The following is an 18,623-nucleotide window of genomic DNA, read 5'->3' as shown; positions in this document are numbered from 1 at the left end:
GCCTCAATAATGCAACCCTACAGACAACTAATAAGAAACCCACAGATCTCCACACCTACCTTCACAAAAAACAACAAGCAGTCCTTGTGGCACCACCACAGGGACTAACAAATTTATATGGGCATAAGCTATTGTGGGCTAAAACCCACTTCATCAGATGCCACCTTGATTGCATTGGCCTTGTTAGCACTACGAAAGTAATTTTCCCTCTGTTGATATTCACCCCTTCTTGTCAACTGTTGAAAACAGGCCACTTTCACCTTAATTGTATTGGCCTTATTAGCACTGACCCCACCCCCCCTTGGTAAGGCAACTGCCATCTTTTCATGTGCTGTGTATATATATACTGCTTACTGTATTTTTCACTCCAGGCATCTGATGAAGTGGGTTTTAGCCCACGAAAGCTTATGCCCATATAAATTTGTTAGTCCCTATGGTGCCACAAGGACTCCTCATTGTTTTTGCTGATACAGACTATCACGGCTACCACTCTGAAACCTGACACCTACTTTCATAAATACAGTAACCACTTCAAACACAGCAAGAAATTGGTTATCTATAGCCAGGCACCCAGATATCACAGAAGATGCTCAGAGGAGAAAGTCTGGCATATACACCTTAACTCACTCAAAACTACCTTCACCAAACAAGGACACTTCACCAGAGAAGTAGATCACATCATGGAATGGTCCACTCAAATATCCTGAGAGAACCTGCTTCAATACAGAAATAAAACACCCTCTAACCTCACACCTCTAGTTGTCCCCAGCCACCCCTCACTGGAACCCATACGGGGTATCATCAAACAACTACAACCCATATTCGATTGGGATCCCATCCTGAAAGAAATCTTTCTTGAACCTCCTCTTCTGGCCTTCAAACAACTCCCCGGCCTCTCCAAGCTCATCATCAGAAGCAAGCTCCCCACAGACTAGGACACACCAATTCAAAGTGGCAGCAAACCCTGCCAGAACAACAGACGCAAAACCTACAGACATGTTTCCACTGCTACAATGATCAACACCCCCCTCAACACACCTTTCAAGATCCATGGATCCTACACATGCCTATTACAGCATGTGGGGTACCTCATCCAGTACACTCAATGCCCCAATAAACTCTATGGGCAAAATCAGACAATCACTGTGTTCTTGAATGAACTCACACAGAAAAATGATAAAATACAAAAATGCCCCATCACCCATGGGTGAACACTTTTCACAAAGCGATCACTCTATCAGTCCTCATCCTCAAGGGAAACCTGCACAACGTTTTCAAAAGACAAGCCTGGAAGCTTAAATTAATTACTTTGCTAGATGCCAGAAATCATGGACTGAATAGAGGCACTGGAGTTATGGCCTATTACAACAATTTATATTTATAACCCCTCCTCACCCAGTTCCTTTCCCCCCATGACTGGGCGGATGTTAACAGTCCACTTCACCTTAAATGGTCCCTTGAAATAGGTCTTAACGACTTATGCGAAACAATCTGTTCCACTTTGTATTTCTTAGAATCATAGAATATCAGGGTTGGAAGGGACCTCAGGAGGTCATCTAGTCCAACCCCCTGCTCAAAGCAGGACCAATCCCCAACTAAATCATCCCAGCCAGGGCTTTGTCAAGCCTGACCTTAAAAATATGTAAGGAAGGAGATTCTACCACCTCCCTAGATAATGCATTCCAGTGTTTACCTGTGACGCTCCGAGTATGTTTCCCAGACCTGAAGGAGAGCTCTGTGTGGCGTGAAAGCTTGTCTCTCTCTCCAACAGAAGTTGATCCTCACCCATCTTGTCTTTCTACTACTTGATATTCCACATATTTGCCTCCTGTCAGCAAGACACAGTAACATAAAGGGCTGAATTTCATGGCAAAACATTATTAGGTGATGTGCAGAAAGTTTCCCTTACTGGAGTAACACACAGAGTAAGTGCTGTGTCCATAGAGATAGTCTAAATAGCATATACTGCTAAAACTGAGCTATTTTCAAAAAATCACTTTGAGTGGGGCATATTTTCATTATACGAAACAGTGTTCTAAGTTTGACTTTTTTTGTTTGCTATTTTCTGTCCTAAAGGTAGGTTCTAAATCATTAATTCATTTGGCGACTAAAAAGTTGGCCTGTATAAGATCTAAGATTTGTTTTCTGCGTTGCCAGCGAGTGATACAGCACAATACTTTAGAAGATCGGTCAATATCTGATAAACAGCAATGGGATGCAGCTATTCACTTCATGGAGGATACTCTCCAGAGTCGCCTCAAGGACAGTGAGTGCTCACACTTCATATTCTATGATAGGAAAAAGTTTTCTGTGCAGTGATGTATGTGTATGTAATCTCAATTACATTCTGTGTGTAGTACATTTCAGACTCCTCACTGCTGCTATAGTCCTAGCCCAGTTAGTTAAAAAGTTTGATGAAAGGTATGTCTAAATCCCCTTGACTGCTTTGAAAATTTCAATAATTTAAAAAGTGAATGTGAAAACTTCCTTATTATTAAATTGTTTTGAGGGTTCCATAAAAGAGGAGTTAGAAGTCTACTCTTTGATCATACTTAAGGTTTTGGTTCAATAGACGTCTTTCCTAGTAGCATGTATTTTACTGAGTTATATCTAATATCTTGTTTTCTTTTCTAGCTGAATCGGTTATTGAAGACATGGTAGGCCCAGACTGGAAAAAAAGATGGCTGTACTGGGTAGGCCGCACTAAAGAACAGGTAAAAGCAAACAGAAATATTGGATGTCTTGCAGCTGCATAGTCTTGTGGTGAGCATGGTGATTATTAATGACTAGATTTTAAAATTATGGACCTGTGCACTCTATTGCTATTGCACATGCCAAGCGGGTAATTGTGTATACAGTTTGCAGTTTCCCAGGGATCATTTCTAAGCTTTGTAACTGTTAGCCCAAAGGAAATTATTTCTTTTGGAGACCTGGCAGGTGCATAATATAAGAGATTGTAAACTTGTTTCCTTTCTACTTCATTGGAATGATGTATTTTACTGTTCAGTCATTAAACTGAATGTTTGTAGTAATGAGGAAAGTTCTTCTCTTGGTAGATAAACCAATATGTAAGCAGGATGTTAATTCATTTAGCCTTTTGAATCACATAGTGCAGTATCCCACCATGGCTAAATGGCGTCGTTTCAGTAATGAACTACAGTATTATAGCTGGCATGTTATGGATAGCTTTAGTTAATGTCACCTGAGCATTTCTATTCTAGCCCAGTCTTCCAAGTTATGAGCAAGTGAGAAAGTTTCTCCCAATTAATTTAATGTGTCTGTTGGGTCTCTGCCCAAAAGGGAGTTATTTTTAGAATATCTGTATACAGTTGAACCTCAAAGTTACGAACACCAGAGTTCTGACTGGTGAACCACACACCTCGTTTAGAGCTGGAAGTACGCAATCAGGCAGCAACAGAGACCAAAAAAAAAAAAAAAATACAGTACTGTGTTAAATGTAAACTACCAAAAAAATAAAGGGAAACCATCACTTTTCTTCTGCGTAGTAAAGTTTCAAAGCTGTAGTAAGTCAATGTTCAGTTGTAAACTTTTGAAAGAACAACCATAATGTTTTGTTCAGCGTTATGAGCATTTCACTGTTGTGAATAGCCTCCATTCCCTGGAGCGTTCGTAACTCGGAGGTTCTACTATAGAAAGACCTAGGAGGAAGGACCATGCTATAACATAGTACAGGTAGGAGACTGAATCATGCATAATATTTAACAGCAGCAAAATCGAGATAAAGATTGAATTCTGAAGATTTCCCAAAAGGGGTAACAGAGTTAATTGATGCATTTTCTTTCCATTTCTTTCTTTCTCTGGCATTCAAGATCCAGCATGATTCAAAGATAGCTGGTTCTGTAAAAAAATTTAAGGCTGAATAAAGAGAGACATGGTACTTTGTCTAAGAAGGAGATACCAGGCTATAAAGTTACAATGCAGCTAAGAGTTGATTTGAGATTAGACAGCCAAGGGTGAACAGAGAAAAAGTTGAGGGACTTGTTGAGTTGGGTGGCAGCCATGTAGAAGTGCTGGTCAAGTGATTGTGTCAGCTACGTGGAGTTTTAAATGCAGACCTTAATTAAAACCACTATTGTCAAGCAGTCTACACTTCAGCCTTTTTGTCCATACTGAGTATGTGATATATTTATTATTACTACCTGTACTACTACAAGGGTTTTTGTAATCTGGGCTGATGGCATAGACATGGTATGGTATGCTATGCAAGTTGAGTGACATCAAGCTGGGATTCTTACCTTTGTGGCTCTTCACACGAATGGTGGTGCTGGGAAACTACTGACTCTAAATAATGTGGGACTGTCTGTGTTTGAATTTGAACCTCTTTTTTATTTGAGAATATTCGCAACGAAACAAAAAATGAACTTGAGAAGATGATCAAATGCAACGAAGACCACGCAGCTTACCTTGCAAATGATGAGGTGACAACTGTCCGAAAGAATCTTGAAGCAAAAGGGGTAGCAGTGGACCCATGTTTGGTAGGATGTAACTTTGTAGCAGAACATATGGAAGCGTTTGTATGCTCTTTCTAGCGATCATAAAAACAACTATCTAAACTGAACTTGTAATCCAGATGTTTCAGAATAAATTATTAAATGAATGCTTGCATGCAATGCACACATTTTTGTAGGGCCTTATTTGTCGGCTGTCAGACAACTGTAGTACAGCACTTTTGGATTTGACAGTGGAATCAGAATCTGCTAACCAGATACATTGCCTGTGATAGAGGCCCATATTGCAGCATGTCTACCCCAAAGCGATAGTATCCATAGAGTGTGTAGTGGAGGCAAATCTTCCACAGGGGACAGAGGAATGATTAAACCTATCCTCTGGTATTTACGAAGACGTTGTGAATTGTATTTAGTTGTATGTGTAGTTGACTTTGACTGAAGTTCATCTATTTATATCCGTGAGATGAATCAGCCAAAGAGGTTGAAGTTAACTCTATCGAAAGGGAGCATCTTTCTTCAGGGGACTGTGTCACCACGGTGAAAATCTTTTGGAAAGTGGTTTACAGTTGTAACCGTGTAAGGTCCTTAAAGTAACCAGGCCCTTCATTTCATTAAACATGCAGTTTAAAAAACTAATTATATAAGAAAATTCAAATATTGTCAGTGTTAGGTACATGGAGATTTTCTTTAGTGCTGTGTTGTTTTTGTAGTAACTTTGGCCCCAATCCTACAAAGACTTATGCACCTACTTAACTTTACTACCATGAATACTCAAGCTAAGTACATAATAATAATAATAATAATTAATAATTAGCTTTTATACAGCATTTCTCATCAGAGAATTTCAAAGCACTTTACAAAAGGAGGTAGTAGCATTATCCCCTGTTTAAAGATGGGAGAAACGGAGGCAGAGAGGTGAAGTGACATGACTTGCCCAAGGTCACTCAGCAAGCTAGTGGCAGTCAGGAACAGAATCCATTTCTTCTGAGTCTCAGAACCGTGCTTCATCTACTAGAATGCGCTGCTCTGATAAGAAAGCAGAGTACATGGATAAGAGTTTGCAGGATTGGGGTCTAAATAAACCTAATTAAGAAAAGTTCTAAAGGCGTGTAGTTTCTTCATAAATCTAAGATCCACTAATATACTTCCCTGTGCCCTTTTCTGTCTAAACAGCAAGTTAACTAATGTATGGCATTCAAAGTGCTTGATCTGTTGTGCTCAAATGACAGTCTTCGCAGAGTGTGACCTGTAACTTGCATGTAACTCAGAATAACAGTATGCCATTTACAAATGTCTGAACACAATAATTTAAACTTCTGAGAGGATGCTGCAAACATTGAAGAATAGAAATGTAAACATGTTATTTGACAGAATCCTTTTTAATGTTTTCCTTGGATTCAGTTAAGATGTTGATTATATGTTGTATAGTTTTCATTAATTCACCAGCTGATAACTGCATAACGGCTAATGTATACAGGGAAAGGGATTGTGCAAATCAATTCTGCACTTTTTTCATGTGCTTAAGGTGAAATGTGATTATTAAAATACATAAAATATTAACTGGAGAATGCTTATGTAGTTTATCCATGAATTTTAACCACTTTCTTTTTAGATTAAAGACACGTGGCACCAAGTTTATAGAAGACATTTTTTGAGGACAGCTTTGAGCCACTGTAATCTGTGTCGAAGAGGCTTTTATTACTACCAAAGGCATTTTGTAGACTCTGAGGTAAATTGAGGAACACATGGATACTGCAGTTTGGGGAATGCAAACAGCCTCAATGTCTATAGAGATCTAGCCAAAAAGAAAGCAACCATTTTTAAATTAATCTGTGTCTTTATATGCTTTTAAATATTCAGTATGGTATTTTTAATCCCAGCTGGCTATGTCTGCTTTCAATGGACAAAATTCCATTAAGTGGTAATTACATAAAATGTCCACTAGATGTCAGTCATCAACTAAGCATCTCTTTACCTGACTCTAACTTTTCAGGTTTCAGAGTAGCAGCCGTGTTAGTCTGTATTCGCAGAAAGAAAAGGAGTACCTGTGGCACCTTAGAGACTAACAAATGCTCAAATAAATTTGTTAGTCTCTAAGATGCCACAAGTACTCCTTTTCTTCTAACTCTTCAGTGTGTTATGACAATTTAATGTTACGACAGCCCTCACGGACTGTTGGCGTCTTGCTGGTATCCATTATTTGCCCTCACTTCTCCCATTAATGTCTGCTTTCCTTGTTGACTTTTAGATTTCAAAGCTGTAGTAGAGGAAAAGCCTTGGTACTAAGGAGAGTGGCTTTTCTGCAAAGAGGGTGGAGCAGTAGTGTTAGAAATAAAAATAAGGGTTAATATTTGGCACAATAAAATGTGGGCCATATATAAGTAATTTTCATTTTTAATAGTCAACCACAGAGGTAGCAATCAGACCTCCTCTACTGAACCTTTTAGCATATCAGTGGAGCCTCCAGTATTTGTAAATGGAAGGTTTAGAGAGAAATGGCAGTTTTGTTCTGATGCAAACAGTGTTTTGAAAATCTGTTTTTGATCATGATAATGGACGTCATCCCTTGAGATAAGGAAATGGCTCAACGTGTATCACAGATTTATACTTAAAATTATGGGATGATAAAGATGAGGAAAATGTCTGAGATGTTTAGAGAGCCACCTTTTGTAACTTCATGTATGATTTGTATTTTAAACTGTTGGAAGTTTAATGATTGCAGCATTGTCTGCAGCAGCACAAAAGGAAGGGGTTGCTCTTTAATCAGTGTGTTGAAATAAAGGAGAAACTGCCAAAAAAGCTAAAATAAAAGAATCTCCCTATGATTAAAGGGAAAGAATCAATTAACATAGTCCGAAATCCTCCTCGTCCCTACCACAGAAGCCTCTCTACAGGACTGCTGTTGTCAGGGCTCTGTGGCACAGGATGGGGTCTCAGAGAGGAGCTTGGGAGCTGCCATCCTGTGGCACCAGGCATGCAGTCAGGAATACAGGCAGCAACCCAGCAGGAGTTCATATATCAACTCCTCCTCTGTCTTATACCCTCTTTGGTAACCCCTCTATGAAGCTGGAGCGTCCCATGGGCCTTGGGTATCTCCTGCAAGCCCTTGTGCAAGCCCCTAGCTCCCACGTGTTCTTCATAAGTTTTCGTCAGGCAGCAAGACAAAGTTTGGAGTTTGCCTGTCTCCTTCAAGCTGGTATAATACAGCCTTCAGAGCGCCATGTGCCCAGTACCAGTTTGTATGTAGTGCCTGCAGGTCACTTTCCTGTGCTGACCCTTCATGGCCCTTTCCCCTGGAGAAAGGTGAACAACTGGATGCAGGGGGAGTGGGAGAAATATTTAACAAGACTGAGAGTGGCCTTTGGCATAGGCATTGTGGGTATGTTTCTTCATCATGCACAGCACATCTTTTCTATATGTCTTTGCATGAGTTAATGTGTATATGCTATAGTCAGTGTGTTCAAGAATTACGTCAGAGCAACCTCAGTTTTCTGTTCAAGGGACTACACAGTTCGTTGAGTCCCCCTGGGGGAAGGAAGGAAGGAAAGAAGCGCTAACACCTTCCTCTACCTGTTTCAGCTCGAATGCAATGATGTGGTTCTGTTCTGGCGCATACAGCGAATGCTAGCGATTACAGCAAACACACTGAGGCAGCAGCTTACTAACACTGAAGGTGAGGCTTATAGCGACTGTCCTGTTTGCAACACAGTACTAAGGTTACTAAGCTTCTGTTACTTTCTAGTTTGTTAGAATAGAAGGCTGGCTTTGGTTTCATGTTTTGGTGGGCAACAAGAGGCCTAAGGCTACTTGTTTAACGTGTTTATTATTTCTGATGTTGGTGATGTATATATGAGGCTCTTAAAGCTGCACTGCCATCATCCTGCTGATATCACTCAACTCTTGAGCTCTCATGTTTCCTACACCGGAAGTTCCCTTGGCTTCCCAAGCATCTGGTCTAGATGAGAACTAATCGACTAAGACTGTGCCCATGTAAAACAAAAGAGCCTGAGGAAATGGTGCAGGGAACATCAGACCCCTACACTTCAGGAACTTTTCTCAATCAGTTTGCAATGGTATTTGGTATTTCTCAAACAGTTTGCAATTGCAATACAGTGGTTCTTAGGCTCCTGTTGGATCCCCTGATAACAGTGGTACCCAAGAGTACTTTTGTCCACCTTCACTGGTTAAAAGAGATTGAGGCTTTTTCTTCTGGGCATTTCACACACTCAGCACAATATCCTTAGGCTCCACAGGATTCTAACAGCCTTCCTTGGGGGATCCAAGTTAGAGTCCCTTATGGTTAGGTCCTGCGTATTTTAGAAACACCCTCTCTTTATGTTCCAAGCCAGCACTGGAGATCAGCTGAGCTATTGAAAATGACAGTCACTAGATTTGTCCATCTAGGGATAAAGTCCCCTATGTTTAGGGATTGTTGATTTTTCAGGGCAAATGGCAGGGTTTATTTCTTTGCTCAGGCTTTCCCTGAAAGGCTGTTTGAGGGGAGCCTGTGACTCATGGCCGGAAGTTCATTATTAGTAGTTGTCATGGTATTAATTTATTAATGCGCAAATGTGAGTTTCTAGGGAAGACCAGGGTTTGTAACTGTGTCTAGATATCACGTTTCATACACTAGAAATTAAGTGCAATTAATATTTTAATACCAAATACGTAGGTTTTATGAAACTTCTGGCAAGATCGGCTTAGGAAGCTGAATGCATTATTTAAATTGTCATGTGTGAACTCAGCTTGCCCATATCTCCCCACAAACTGCACAAGTCCAAAAAACCAGGAATTTTTCTTTTCTTTTTTGGAGGGGATGAAAAAAGTAGTGTTAGCAAAGAAGAAAGCACATTCCTTTGATTTTAAACATTTCCCTATCAAAGAATTCACTAGTCTTTTAACATGTATTTTTCACAGTCAGACGTTTGGAGAAGAATGTAAAGGAAGTGCTGGAAGACTTTGCTGAGGACAGTGACAAGAAGGTTAAGTTACTAACGGGCAAAAGGGTCCAGCTGGCGGAGGATCTCAGTGAGTAGCTGTTCTACTAGTATTTCACATAGGACTTAAAAGGAAATAGATCATGCAGCTGAGCCCTTTATCACATGAAATTGTGATGCCTATTTGCTGACAATACTAAACGTTAATACAGATCCTTACCTGTCGGCCAGAAGGTCTGGGTCTCACCCAAAGTGCTGACAACACCATGCAGTGCTGGAGGACTGGTGTGTTGCTTAAGTTGGCATCCTTCTGATGAAACTGTAAACCTAGATCCCATATACATGTGCCATGGGGCTGTCAGGATGGAAGTTTTAAGATCTGGCTTTTCTTATCGGGGAACAAAAGCTGCCTCTACTTTTAGGCTGCTTAATGCTTCAGATAATAATAGATTCTTGGAACCCTTTCTGAAGCACTCTACACTCTATTATTGCAGCAGACCTTTCAGATATGGTATGGGGATGGTCTTGGTGTCAGGGAAGTGTGTTTTGCTGGCCTCATGAAAATCTGCTCAGAATTGGCCTAGTTATAAACTTATGAAAATTGCCGTTGCCCATCTGTTTTTCACACAGCACAGCTTGGTTTTTTTGGCACAATACCAAAATCCTTCAACATTTCATGAGCACTGTGTTCACCGTGCCCCCGTACCTCACCCCAGCAGCCTACAAGCAGAGCAAAACCTCCAGAAGAGAGGAAAATGTACTGTGCAAAGAAAGTCTGATCACATAATTGAAGACTGTGTCATAGTGCACATGCACAAGGGGGCCAAATTCAGGTCACAGGAAACGTTAATTCTGGCATTTCCTAACTTCACATGCTGGACTTCGCAACTACATAACTTTCTTTTAACATAGCTTTTGTGTAAGTAGTGTAGGATATCAAGCGTGGCCTAGCGTGCTGGTCAGCGTTCCCTTAGTCATAGAATCATAGAATATCAGGGTTGGAAGGGACCTCAGGAGGTCATCTAGTCCAACCCCCTGCTCAAAGCAGGACCAATCCCCAATTAAATCATCCCAGCCAGGGCTTTGTCAAGCCTGACCATAAAAACTTCTAAGGAAGGAGATTCTACCACCTCCCTAGGTAACGCATTCCAGTGTTTCACCACCCTCCTAGTGAAAAAGTTTTTCCTAATCTAACCTAAACCTCCCCCACTACAACTTGAGACAATTACTCCTTGTCCTGTCCTCTTCCACCACTGAGAATAGTCTAGAACCATCCTCTCTGGAACCACCTCACAGGTAGTTGAAAGCAGCTATCAAATGCCCCCTCATTCTTCTCTTCTGCAGACTAAACAATCCCAGTTCCCTCTCCTCATAAGTCATGTGTTCCAGATCCCTAATCATTTTTGTTGCCCTTTGCTGGACTCTCCAATTTTTCCACATCCTTCCTGTAGTGCGGGGCCCAAAACTGGACACAGTACTCCAGATGAGGCCTCACCAATGTCGAATAGAGGGGAACGATCACGTCCCTCGATCTGCTGCCTATGCCCCTACTTATACATCCCAAAATGCCATTGGCCTTCTTGGCAACAAGGGCACACTGTTGACTCATATCCAGCTTCTCGTCCACTGTCACCCCTAGGTCCTTTTCTGCAGAACTGCTGCCTAGCCATTCGGTCCCCAGTCTGTAGCGGTGCATTGGATTCTTCCGTCCTAAGTGCAGGACCCTGCACTTATCCTTATTGAACCTCATCAGATTTCTTTTGGCCCAATCCTCCAATTTGTCTAGGTCCCTCTGTATCCTATCCCTACCTGCCACCGTATCTACCACTCCTCCTAGTTTAGTATCATCCGCAAATTTGCTGAGGGTGCAATCCACACCATCCTCCAGATCATTTATGAAGATATTGAACAAAACCGGCCCCAGGACACACCCTTGGAGCACTCCACTTGATACCGGCTGCCATCTAGACATGGAGCCATTGATCACTACCCGTTGAGCCCGACAATCTAGCCAACTTTCTACCCACATTATAGTTTATTCATCCAGCCCATACTACTTTAACTTGCTGACAAGAATACTGTGGGAGACCGTGTCAAAAGCTTTGCTAAAGTCAAGAAACAATACATCCACTGCTTTCCCTTCATCCACAGAACCAGTAATCTCATCATAGAAGGCGTTTAGATTAGTCAGGCATGACCTTCCCTTGGTGAATCCATGCTGACTGTTCCTGATCACTTTCCTCTCATGCAAGTGCTTCAGCATTGATTCCTTGAGGACCTACTCCATGATTTTTCCGGGGACTGAGGTGAGGCTGACTGGCCTGTAGTTCCCAGGATCCTCCTTCTTCCCTTTTTTAAAGATGGGCGCTACATTAGCCTTTTTCCAGTCGTCCGGGACTTCCCCCGATCACCATGAGTTTTCAAAGATAATGGCCAATGGCTCTGCAATCACAGCCGCCAACTCCTTTAGCACTCTCGGATGCAACGCATCCGGCCCCATGGACTTGTGCACGTCCAGCTTTTCTAAATAGTCCCTAACCACTTCTTTCTCCACAGAGGGCTGGCCACCTACTCCCCATGCTGTGTTGCCCAGCGCAACAGTCTGGGAGCTGACCTTGTTCGTGAAGACAGAGGCAAAAAAAGCATTGAGTACATTAGCTTTTTCCACATCCTCTGTCACTAGGTTGCCTCCCTCATTCAGTAAGGGGCCCACGCTTTCCTTGGCTTTCTTCTTGTTGCCAACATACCTGAAGAAACCCTTCTTGTTACTCTTAACATCTCTTGCTAGCTGCAGCTCCAGGTGCGATTTGGCCCTCCTGATTTCATTCCTACATGCCCGAGCAACATTTTTATACTCTTCCCTGGTCATTTGTTCAACCTTCCACTTCTTGTAAGCTTCTTTTTTATGTTTAAGATCCGCAAGGATGTCACTGTTAAGCCAAGCTGGTCGCCTGCCATATTTACTATTCTTTCTACACATCGGGATGGTTTGTCCCTGTAACCTCAATAGGGATTCTTTGAAATACAGCCAGCTCTCCTGGACTCCTTTCCCCCTCATGTTATTCTCCCAGGGGATCCTACTCATCCATTCCCTGAGGGAATCAAAGTTTGCTTTTCTGAAGTCCAGGGTCCGCATTCTGCTGCTCTTCTTTCTTCCCTGTGTCAGGATCCTGAACTCGACCATCTCATGGTCACTGCCTCCCATGTTCCCATCCACTTTTGCTTCCCCTACTAATTCTTCCCGGTTTGTGAGCAGCAGGTCAAGAAGAGCTCTGCCCCTAGTTGGTTCCTCCAGCATTTGCACCAGGATATTGTCCCCTACCCTTTCCAAAAACTTCCTGGATTGCCTGTGCACCGCTATAGTGCTCTTCCAGCAGATATCAGGATAATTAAAGTCACCCATGAGAACCAGTCAAGCAGTTGTCATCTTATAGATAGCTGAGCATGTAATTGCTGCTGTATTTTCCTAGTATATATACGTTGTTTTTCTTTAGCAAAAGGTTATGATAGCTGACAATGCTATATAAAAACAAATTCTTTATGCGTATGGTAAACTGTAGGCTTATAGAAGGACCTGCTGTTGACACCACCAATCTGTATGATTACATTGAGAACCTACAGTGTTGTCTTTAAATTAAAAGTGTAGGTAATTGGGAGGGAGGGGGATTCTGTAGGTGTTGCTGTAGTATTTTAGGATTACAGAGAATGAGAACTTTTATTGGATGTTGAAGTGGCCTAGTCAAGGTCTTTTTAGTCTATTTCTTTTTCTTAGCATCTGTGTGAAATAGCAGTGATCTGAAGATGCATTCTGGTTGTTGGCACCTGGCTGTCAGCACAAAGTATCCGTATTACTTCAGAAGTCCCCTGTCAGTCCTACTGTAATGTAACGCTTAAAGTGAAATGGGCTTTACCCAAGGCTTGCCCAGGTTTCAACACTTCGCCATCAAGCCGTGTAAAGAAAAACTAGAAGCTATTTGGTGTTTAAACAAAGAGTAGAGTATGAGTATAAGAAATTATCTCCTTTTTAGCGAGGAGTCCTATTCATTTTCCGTTGTTAAATGTTGTCCTTTTAATACTCATTTTGCTACTTTAATACCTATACGTTATTTTTCTTTGCAAAAGCTTCAGATCATTGCATGATTCTCTGTTAGCACTGATTTATCCTTCAGTATTCAGTGCTGTAAAGCTGATATTATTTTTTAGAAAATAAACTATATTTATATAAAACTGTAATGCTTAGGTAGTTTGGTAAATTAATGCTGCAACAAGAAGAAAACTGAAGTCTTGAAGGTGTGATGCTGGCAAAGACTCTTGTGTATCTCATGGAATGAAGAGAAGATGACTGTTAATGTTAAAAATATTACTGGGGGGGAAGCAGGCCCTGCTGTTAGAAATCCGTAGGCACAAACTTATGTACTTTGGCCATGTGAGGTGCAGAGATGGAAATAACCTCAAGAAAGTGACCAAGGAAGTAATAGTGGCAGGTCATCGTAGAAGGGAACAACCAGCAAGGAAATTGATGGATAGTGTGTGAGATCACTGGAGGCCAGCTGCTGAGTGCTCCAAGCTAGCGAGAAGGCTTCTGAAAATTCTGCCGTGATTCACCAGTATTCAGAGATGAATCAGTGGATTTTTGCTGACTTACATAATGCTTAGAAGTGAAAGCAAGATATTATGAAAGCTAAAAACTTGGTACTTAAGACAGCTATGGAAGTGTTTAGTACTTTAAAATATCTCAGACCATCCTGGTTTCCAGTTCCATTCACTGAAGGACACAGCCTTATTAGACTGATGTTTCTTGCTACAAGATATCTGTAGCAGAAAGCAAGACTTCCAGTGAGACAAGGATGAATTGTGGACATAGCAATCTTCTGTATAGGGCCCTCCCAAATTCATGGTCCATTTTGGTCAATTTCATGGCCAGAGGGTTTTAAAATTAGCCAATTCACGATTTCGGATGTTTACACCTGAAATTTCACGGGGTTATAACCATGGTGGTCCTGATCCAAAATAGGATTCGGAGCAGGGTTGCAAAGTTGTTGTGGGAGGGGGAGGTCACAGGATTGCTACCCTCTCTTCAGAACTGGGCTCTGAAGGCAGCAGCCACTGAGCTTCCTGTAGCTAGAGGAGGTTCCTGGAGGTGGGTCCAATCCCTCTGGAGCTGCTGGGAGTGCCTCAGCTGGAGGCGCCTAGCTGCTAGTCCTGGCCAGTGGCGGATTAACGCAGGGGTCCTGGCCAATTTGGGGGGCCCCTGGAAAAATGGGGGCCTGAGCCCTGGCTGGAGATACAGGGGGGCAGAAGCCCTGGTGGGTGCCGCGGGGGGCCGGAAGCCCCGAGCCCAGTTCCGGGTCTGTTGCAGTGCAGAAATGAAGGTGTACTACCCTCACTTCTGTGCTGCCTCTGGAGGTGGTTCTGATCTCCCCACCGAGAGCAGGGGAAGGGCAACTCCTGTCCCTCCTAGCCCGGCCCAGACTAACAGCTAGGATCCCCAAGCTCGGGTACTCCCAGCAGCATGGGGAGATGGGATTTCAGGGGCAGGGCTTATTTCACAGTTCGTGACATGTTTTTCACGGCCTTGAAATTGGTAGGGCCTTACTTATATATTATTAATTCAGTCATGAATATCAGTGGGTATCTAGCATTTTATATTCAATAAAATGTAGCAACAAAAAATGCCCGTGTTTCTTGCAGGTCACAGACCCTAACCACAGGTGGTTTTTTTATTAACTAATCCTCATCCAGTGCACAGTTACAGTGAAAGATGATGTATGCTGACATGTTCTGTTTTATTGTACCTTTGGGAAGATTTTAAAACCATCAGTGCTTGGCTCTGCAGTCAATTCAGAAACATTCTCCTCACTCTCTTGTGCATGCTTTTATTGCTAAGTGGTACTAATTTAATGAGCAGATGATTGAGAGAAGATTTCTTGGCTTTCTCCTTAGTGTACAGAGAATGTTTTTCTTTGTTACAATTTTCATACACCTGAGAGATCCTTTCTGATAACACCAGGCATTGAAGTCTCAGTAGGACCTACAAGTAATCTCCTTCGTGAACATGAAGTGGCAATTAGAACTCCACTACTTCAGGAAAGGAAATCCTCACTCTGCAGTTCACTCTCATTAAATGTTTGGATTTTAATTCACCAGTTGAGATTTAGCTTCCTAGTTTGAAGCTCTACTTGTAAAGGAAGTCTAGATTATTTAAGTACCCTTGACATGTCAGGACTTGTCTCCTGATAACAAAAGTCAAGCAGTGTTGCTATGCTACCTCAAATTTTTAACTCCAAAGCATTGAAAGTGTTTTATTGTTTGGTTTGCCCTGAGATGCCAGTTGATGGCATGTTTAGTATTCTAGCTTGGATGACACAGCCTCACAATGAGACTACATATAAATCACAAAATTCTCATTTGATGTATGTTTTTATTGCATGTATTCTAAATCCTGGAATGGAATTTTTAACTCTGCGTGTGTTTCATTAATACCACTCGGGCCCTGAATCTAACACTTTCACTGCATGTTACTTTCCACATTTTATTTATGGACACTCCAAAGTCTGCTCATAAATTGATTCCTTACACAGCTTAGCACAAACTGTGTAAAATATGGATGATTCTGAAGGTTGTACTGAAGATCTTTTTAGGGGGGGAAGTGTGTGTGCATTCATTTCAGAGAAATGCCAAATAGTCGTATTATTATTTCGACTTCAAATAGTGTTAAATTAATAACGTGAAGTCCTAGGACCAGAAACACCTGGAAGAAGGGGACAAAGAGGGAGAAAAGTAATTGACTGGGGGAAATGTGATGTAATATAATGTCTTTAAAAAGTGCCTTGCATATAGATGGACGTAGAAGTTTGACATGTATTGCCTTGAACAAAACACTAAAATTATTTGCCACCGGAAAGCCACAGATGTTTACCTGTAAGAACAGGTTTAGACATGCTCATTATTTTGTGTAACATCTGCAAACAGGGCGGTGCAGGGGTCATCTAGGTCTGTCTTGTTCCCTGTCTAATTGGGCACTTACAACACTTCTGGATTACAAATTCAGCCATTGGTGGGACCTGTTGTCAATTCACTTGTTCCCTAGCTCCTTAGCAACATGATTTCAGTTTGTAGTATAGATAGGACCTTACCTGTGTTTTGTAGCTTGTCTAAAAACAGTTCCAAATCTTTAGCCTATCTGTAGGATACTGTGAAGTCCCATGTGTGTTACCAAAAATGCAACTGTCTTGTAATTGAGTCCTCTGACTTGTTTGTATTTGTAGTTCAGATGGAGCCCAAGTGGCACAACAGTAAGTTGCACTTACGAAACACGGATTCCATAGCGACCCTTAGAATCTCACCTGACAGCTCCTTATATATGTACTTTATATGCAGGATCTACTAGCATTGGTATGGAGGAGTAGGAATGAAAGCAGTAATGTTTAAAAATGTTATATAAAGTAAATTTTGCACTCATAAAAGTGCACCTTGTCAGTCTCTTCGTCCCTCCCATTGTCGCCTTCATTTTTAAGTCTCTGCTTTGGGCACGAAAGGAGTCCTGTAGCATCTACTGATAGCAAAGTAAAATCCATACTAATGCCTAAGGCCACAGCTGGATAGAGAACTTTTGTGCATACTGTTAAAGTTCTAGCCTGGTTTCTCCTGTTTAAATGAAGGAGAGCTGATATACTGTTATCTGTATGGTTACAGCATGGAAAAGGGCTAGTCTATGAATCTCCTTGAATGGAATATATAATCTTTTATTATGTTTTACCTGTACATAGTGATTTCTACTGCATTTCTGCCTTATTTTACTTTCATCAAAGTAGTTAATGCTGTACACTTCAGTATGTTGTTTCTCCATTGGTCTTATTGAACGTTGTTAAATTTAAAAAGCAAGCAAATAACTACTCAAAATGTTGAAACTTGTAGGTCTGCTAGTGTATTTTTGTCGTCAGGGAGTTGTTAGTTGTTGCTTACTGGGTCTTGTTGCCATCAAAAAGCTTGGTGCAGGCTTTCAGACCTTTTCTGCTGGTTTAGTTAGAAGAACTTGTTTCTGTGCAGTGCTGTTGTCCAGAATCAGACCACAGATTTGTATCCTATATGGTAAAGAAAATAATGCAGATGAATGACTTCGATCTTGCACTGAAATGCAGAATTCCCTTGATTTTGTAATTTGTTTCCTAAAACAAAATAAATGATAGTTACTTTAGCAGCAAACTGGACACCATTAAATTAGGCTTGAATAAAGACTGGGAGTGGATGGGTCATTACACAAAGTAAAAACTATTTCCCCTGCTAATTTTTCCCCCTACTGTTACTCACACCTTCTTGTCAACTGTTTGAAATGGGCCATCCTGATTATCACCACAAAAGGTTTTTTTTCTCTTGCTGATAATAGCCCACCTTAATTAATTGGTCTCATTACAGTTGGTATGGCAACACCTATTTTTTCATGTTCTCTGTGTGTATGTATATCTTACTACTGTATTTTCCACTGCATGCATCTGATGAAGTGGGTTTTAGACCATGAAAGCTTATGCCCAAATAAATGTGTTCATCTCTAAGGTGCCACAAGGACTCCTCATTATTTTTTTGCTGATACAGACTAACACGGCTGCCACTCTGAAACCTGTACAGAAGATTAATGCTGTGAGGGTGGCTTTCATCTTCCAACAAAACTCTTCCTGACACAGATGCTCTTTGTTGTTGAGCTTCCCAATGAAGTGGGCCCCAGAAATATTTAACTGTTTTGAGAGTTCCACTCTGTCTGACTGATTTCTTTTAGAATTTCAGTCAAAATAATTCAAAATATAAAGGGCCAAAGTAAACTTCCTGAATAACATGAACTTCATGCTGCAGCTAAGTTGCTGTACAGCTTTCTAACACAAGATGGCAACATCTGGCCTTTGTGGCAGCACTGAGAAGGATCGACAAGCAGGAGTCGTGCTATGCCAGGCGTCCAGACTCTGTTTACTATTCTTTACTGTTTGATGCCTGCACATTGTCCAGGCAGCTAGCATTTGTTTCTTGGCTGCCCAGGCAGCGAGTATGTGTTTCTCGGATGTTAAGTTTGTTTCCTTTGGGAGGATACAGCACTTGTCTGGGCTTGCCTCTTATTTTCTACTCTTTTACTCTTTCTTACTCAGCAGTTTGCACTGCTTAGAAATGACAGTGAAGCTTTTTCTCTATCTTAGCTACATGGCTAGATTCTTAACCACAGCTGTATTGC

At 41.4% G+C, this 18,623-nt stretch overlaps 1 protein-coding gene across 7 annotated transcripts in view; it reads left to right on the top strand.

Annotated features, from left to right (window-relative positions):
• OPA1 (OPA1 mitochondrial dynamin like GTPase) overlaps positions 1–18,623 on the top strand; it is an 83,589-nt gene that overhangs the window by 44,814 nt on the left and 20,152 nt on the right. For 6 of the 7 annotated variants that reach the window (XM_077827031.1, XM_077827027.1, XM_077827029.1 and 3 more), the window contains 6 exons: positions 2,158–2,266; positions 2,635–2,714; positions 4,356–4,496; positions 6,082–6,198; positions 8,049–8,142; positions 9,387–9,497. In XM_077827031.1, the coding sequence (XP_077683157.1) occupies positions 2,158–2,266; positions 2,635–2,714; positions 4,356–4,496; positions 6,082–6,198; positions 8,049–8,142; positions 9,387–9,497 (652 nt within the window). The remainder of the gene's footprint in view (positions 1–2,157; positions 2,267–2,634; positions 2,715–4,355; positions 4,497–6,081; positions 6,199–8,048; positions 8,143–9,386; positions 9,498–18,623) is intronic. The other variant, XM_077827030.1, reaches the window with a different exon arrangement.

The sequence above is a fragment of the Eretmochelys imbricata genome, chromosome 9 (genome assembly GCF_965152235.1).
Source record: "Eretmochelys imbricata isolate rEreImb1 chromosome 9, rEreImb1.hap1, whole genome shotgun sequence".
Lineage (NCBI taxonomy): Eukaryota > Metazoa > Chordata > Testudines > Cheloniidae > Eretmochelys > Eretmochelys imbricata.
Note: the sequence above shows the minus strand (reverse complement) of the source record. Positions and strands in the feature narration are given on the sequence as shown.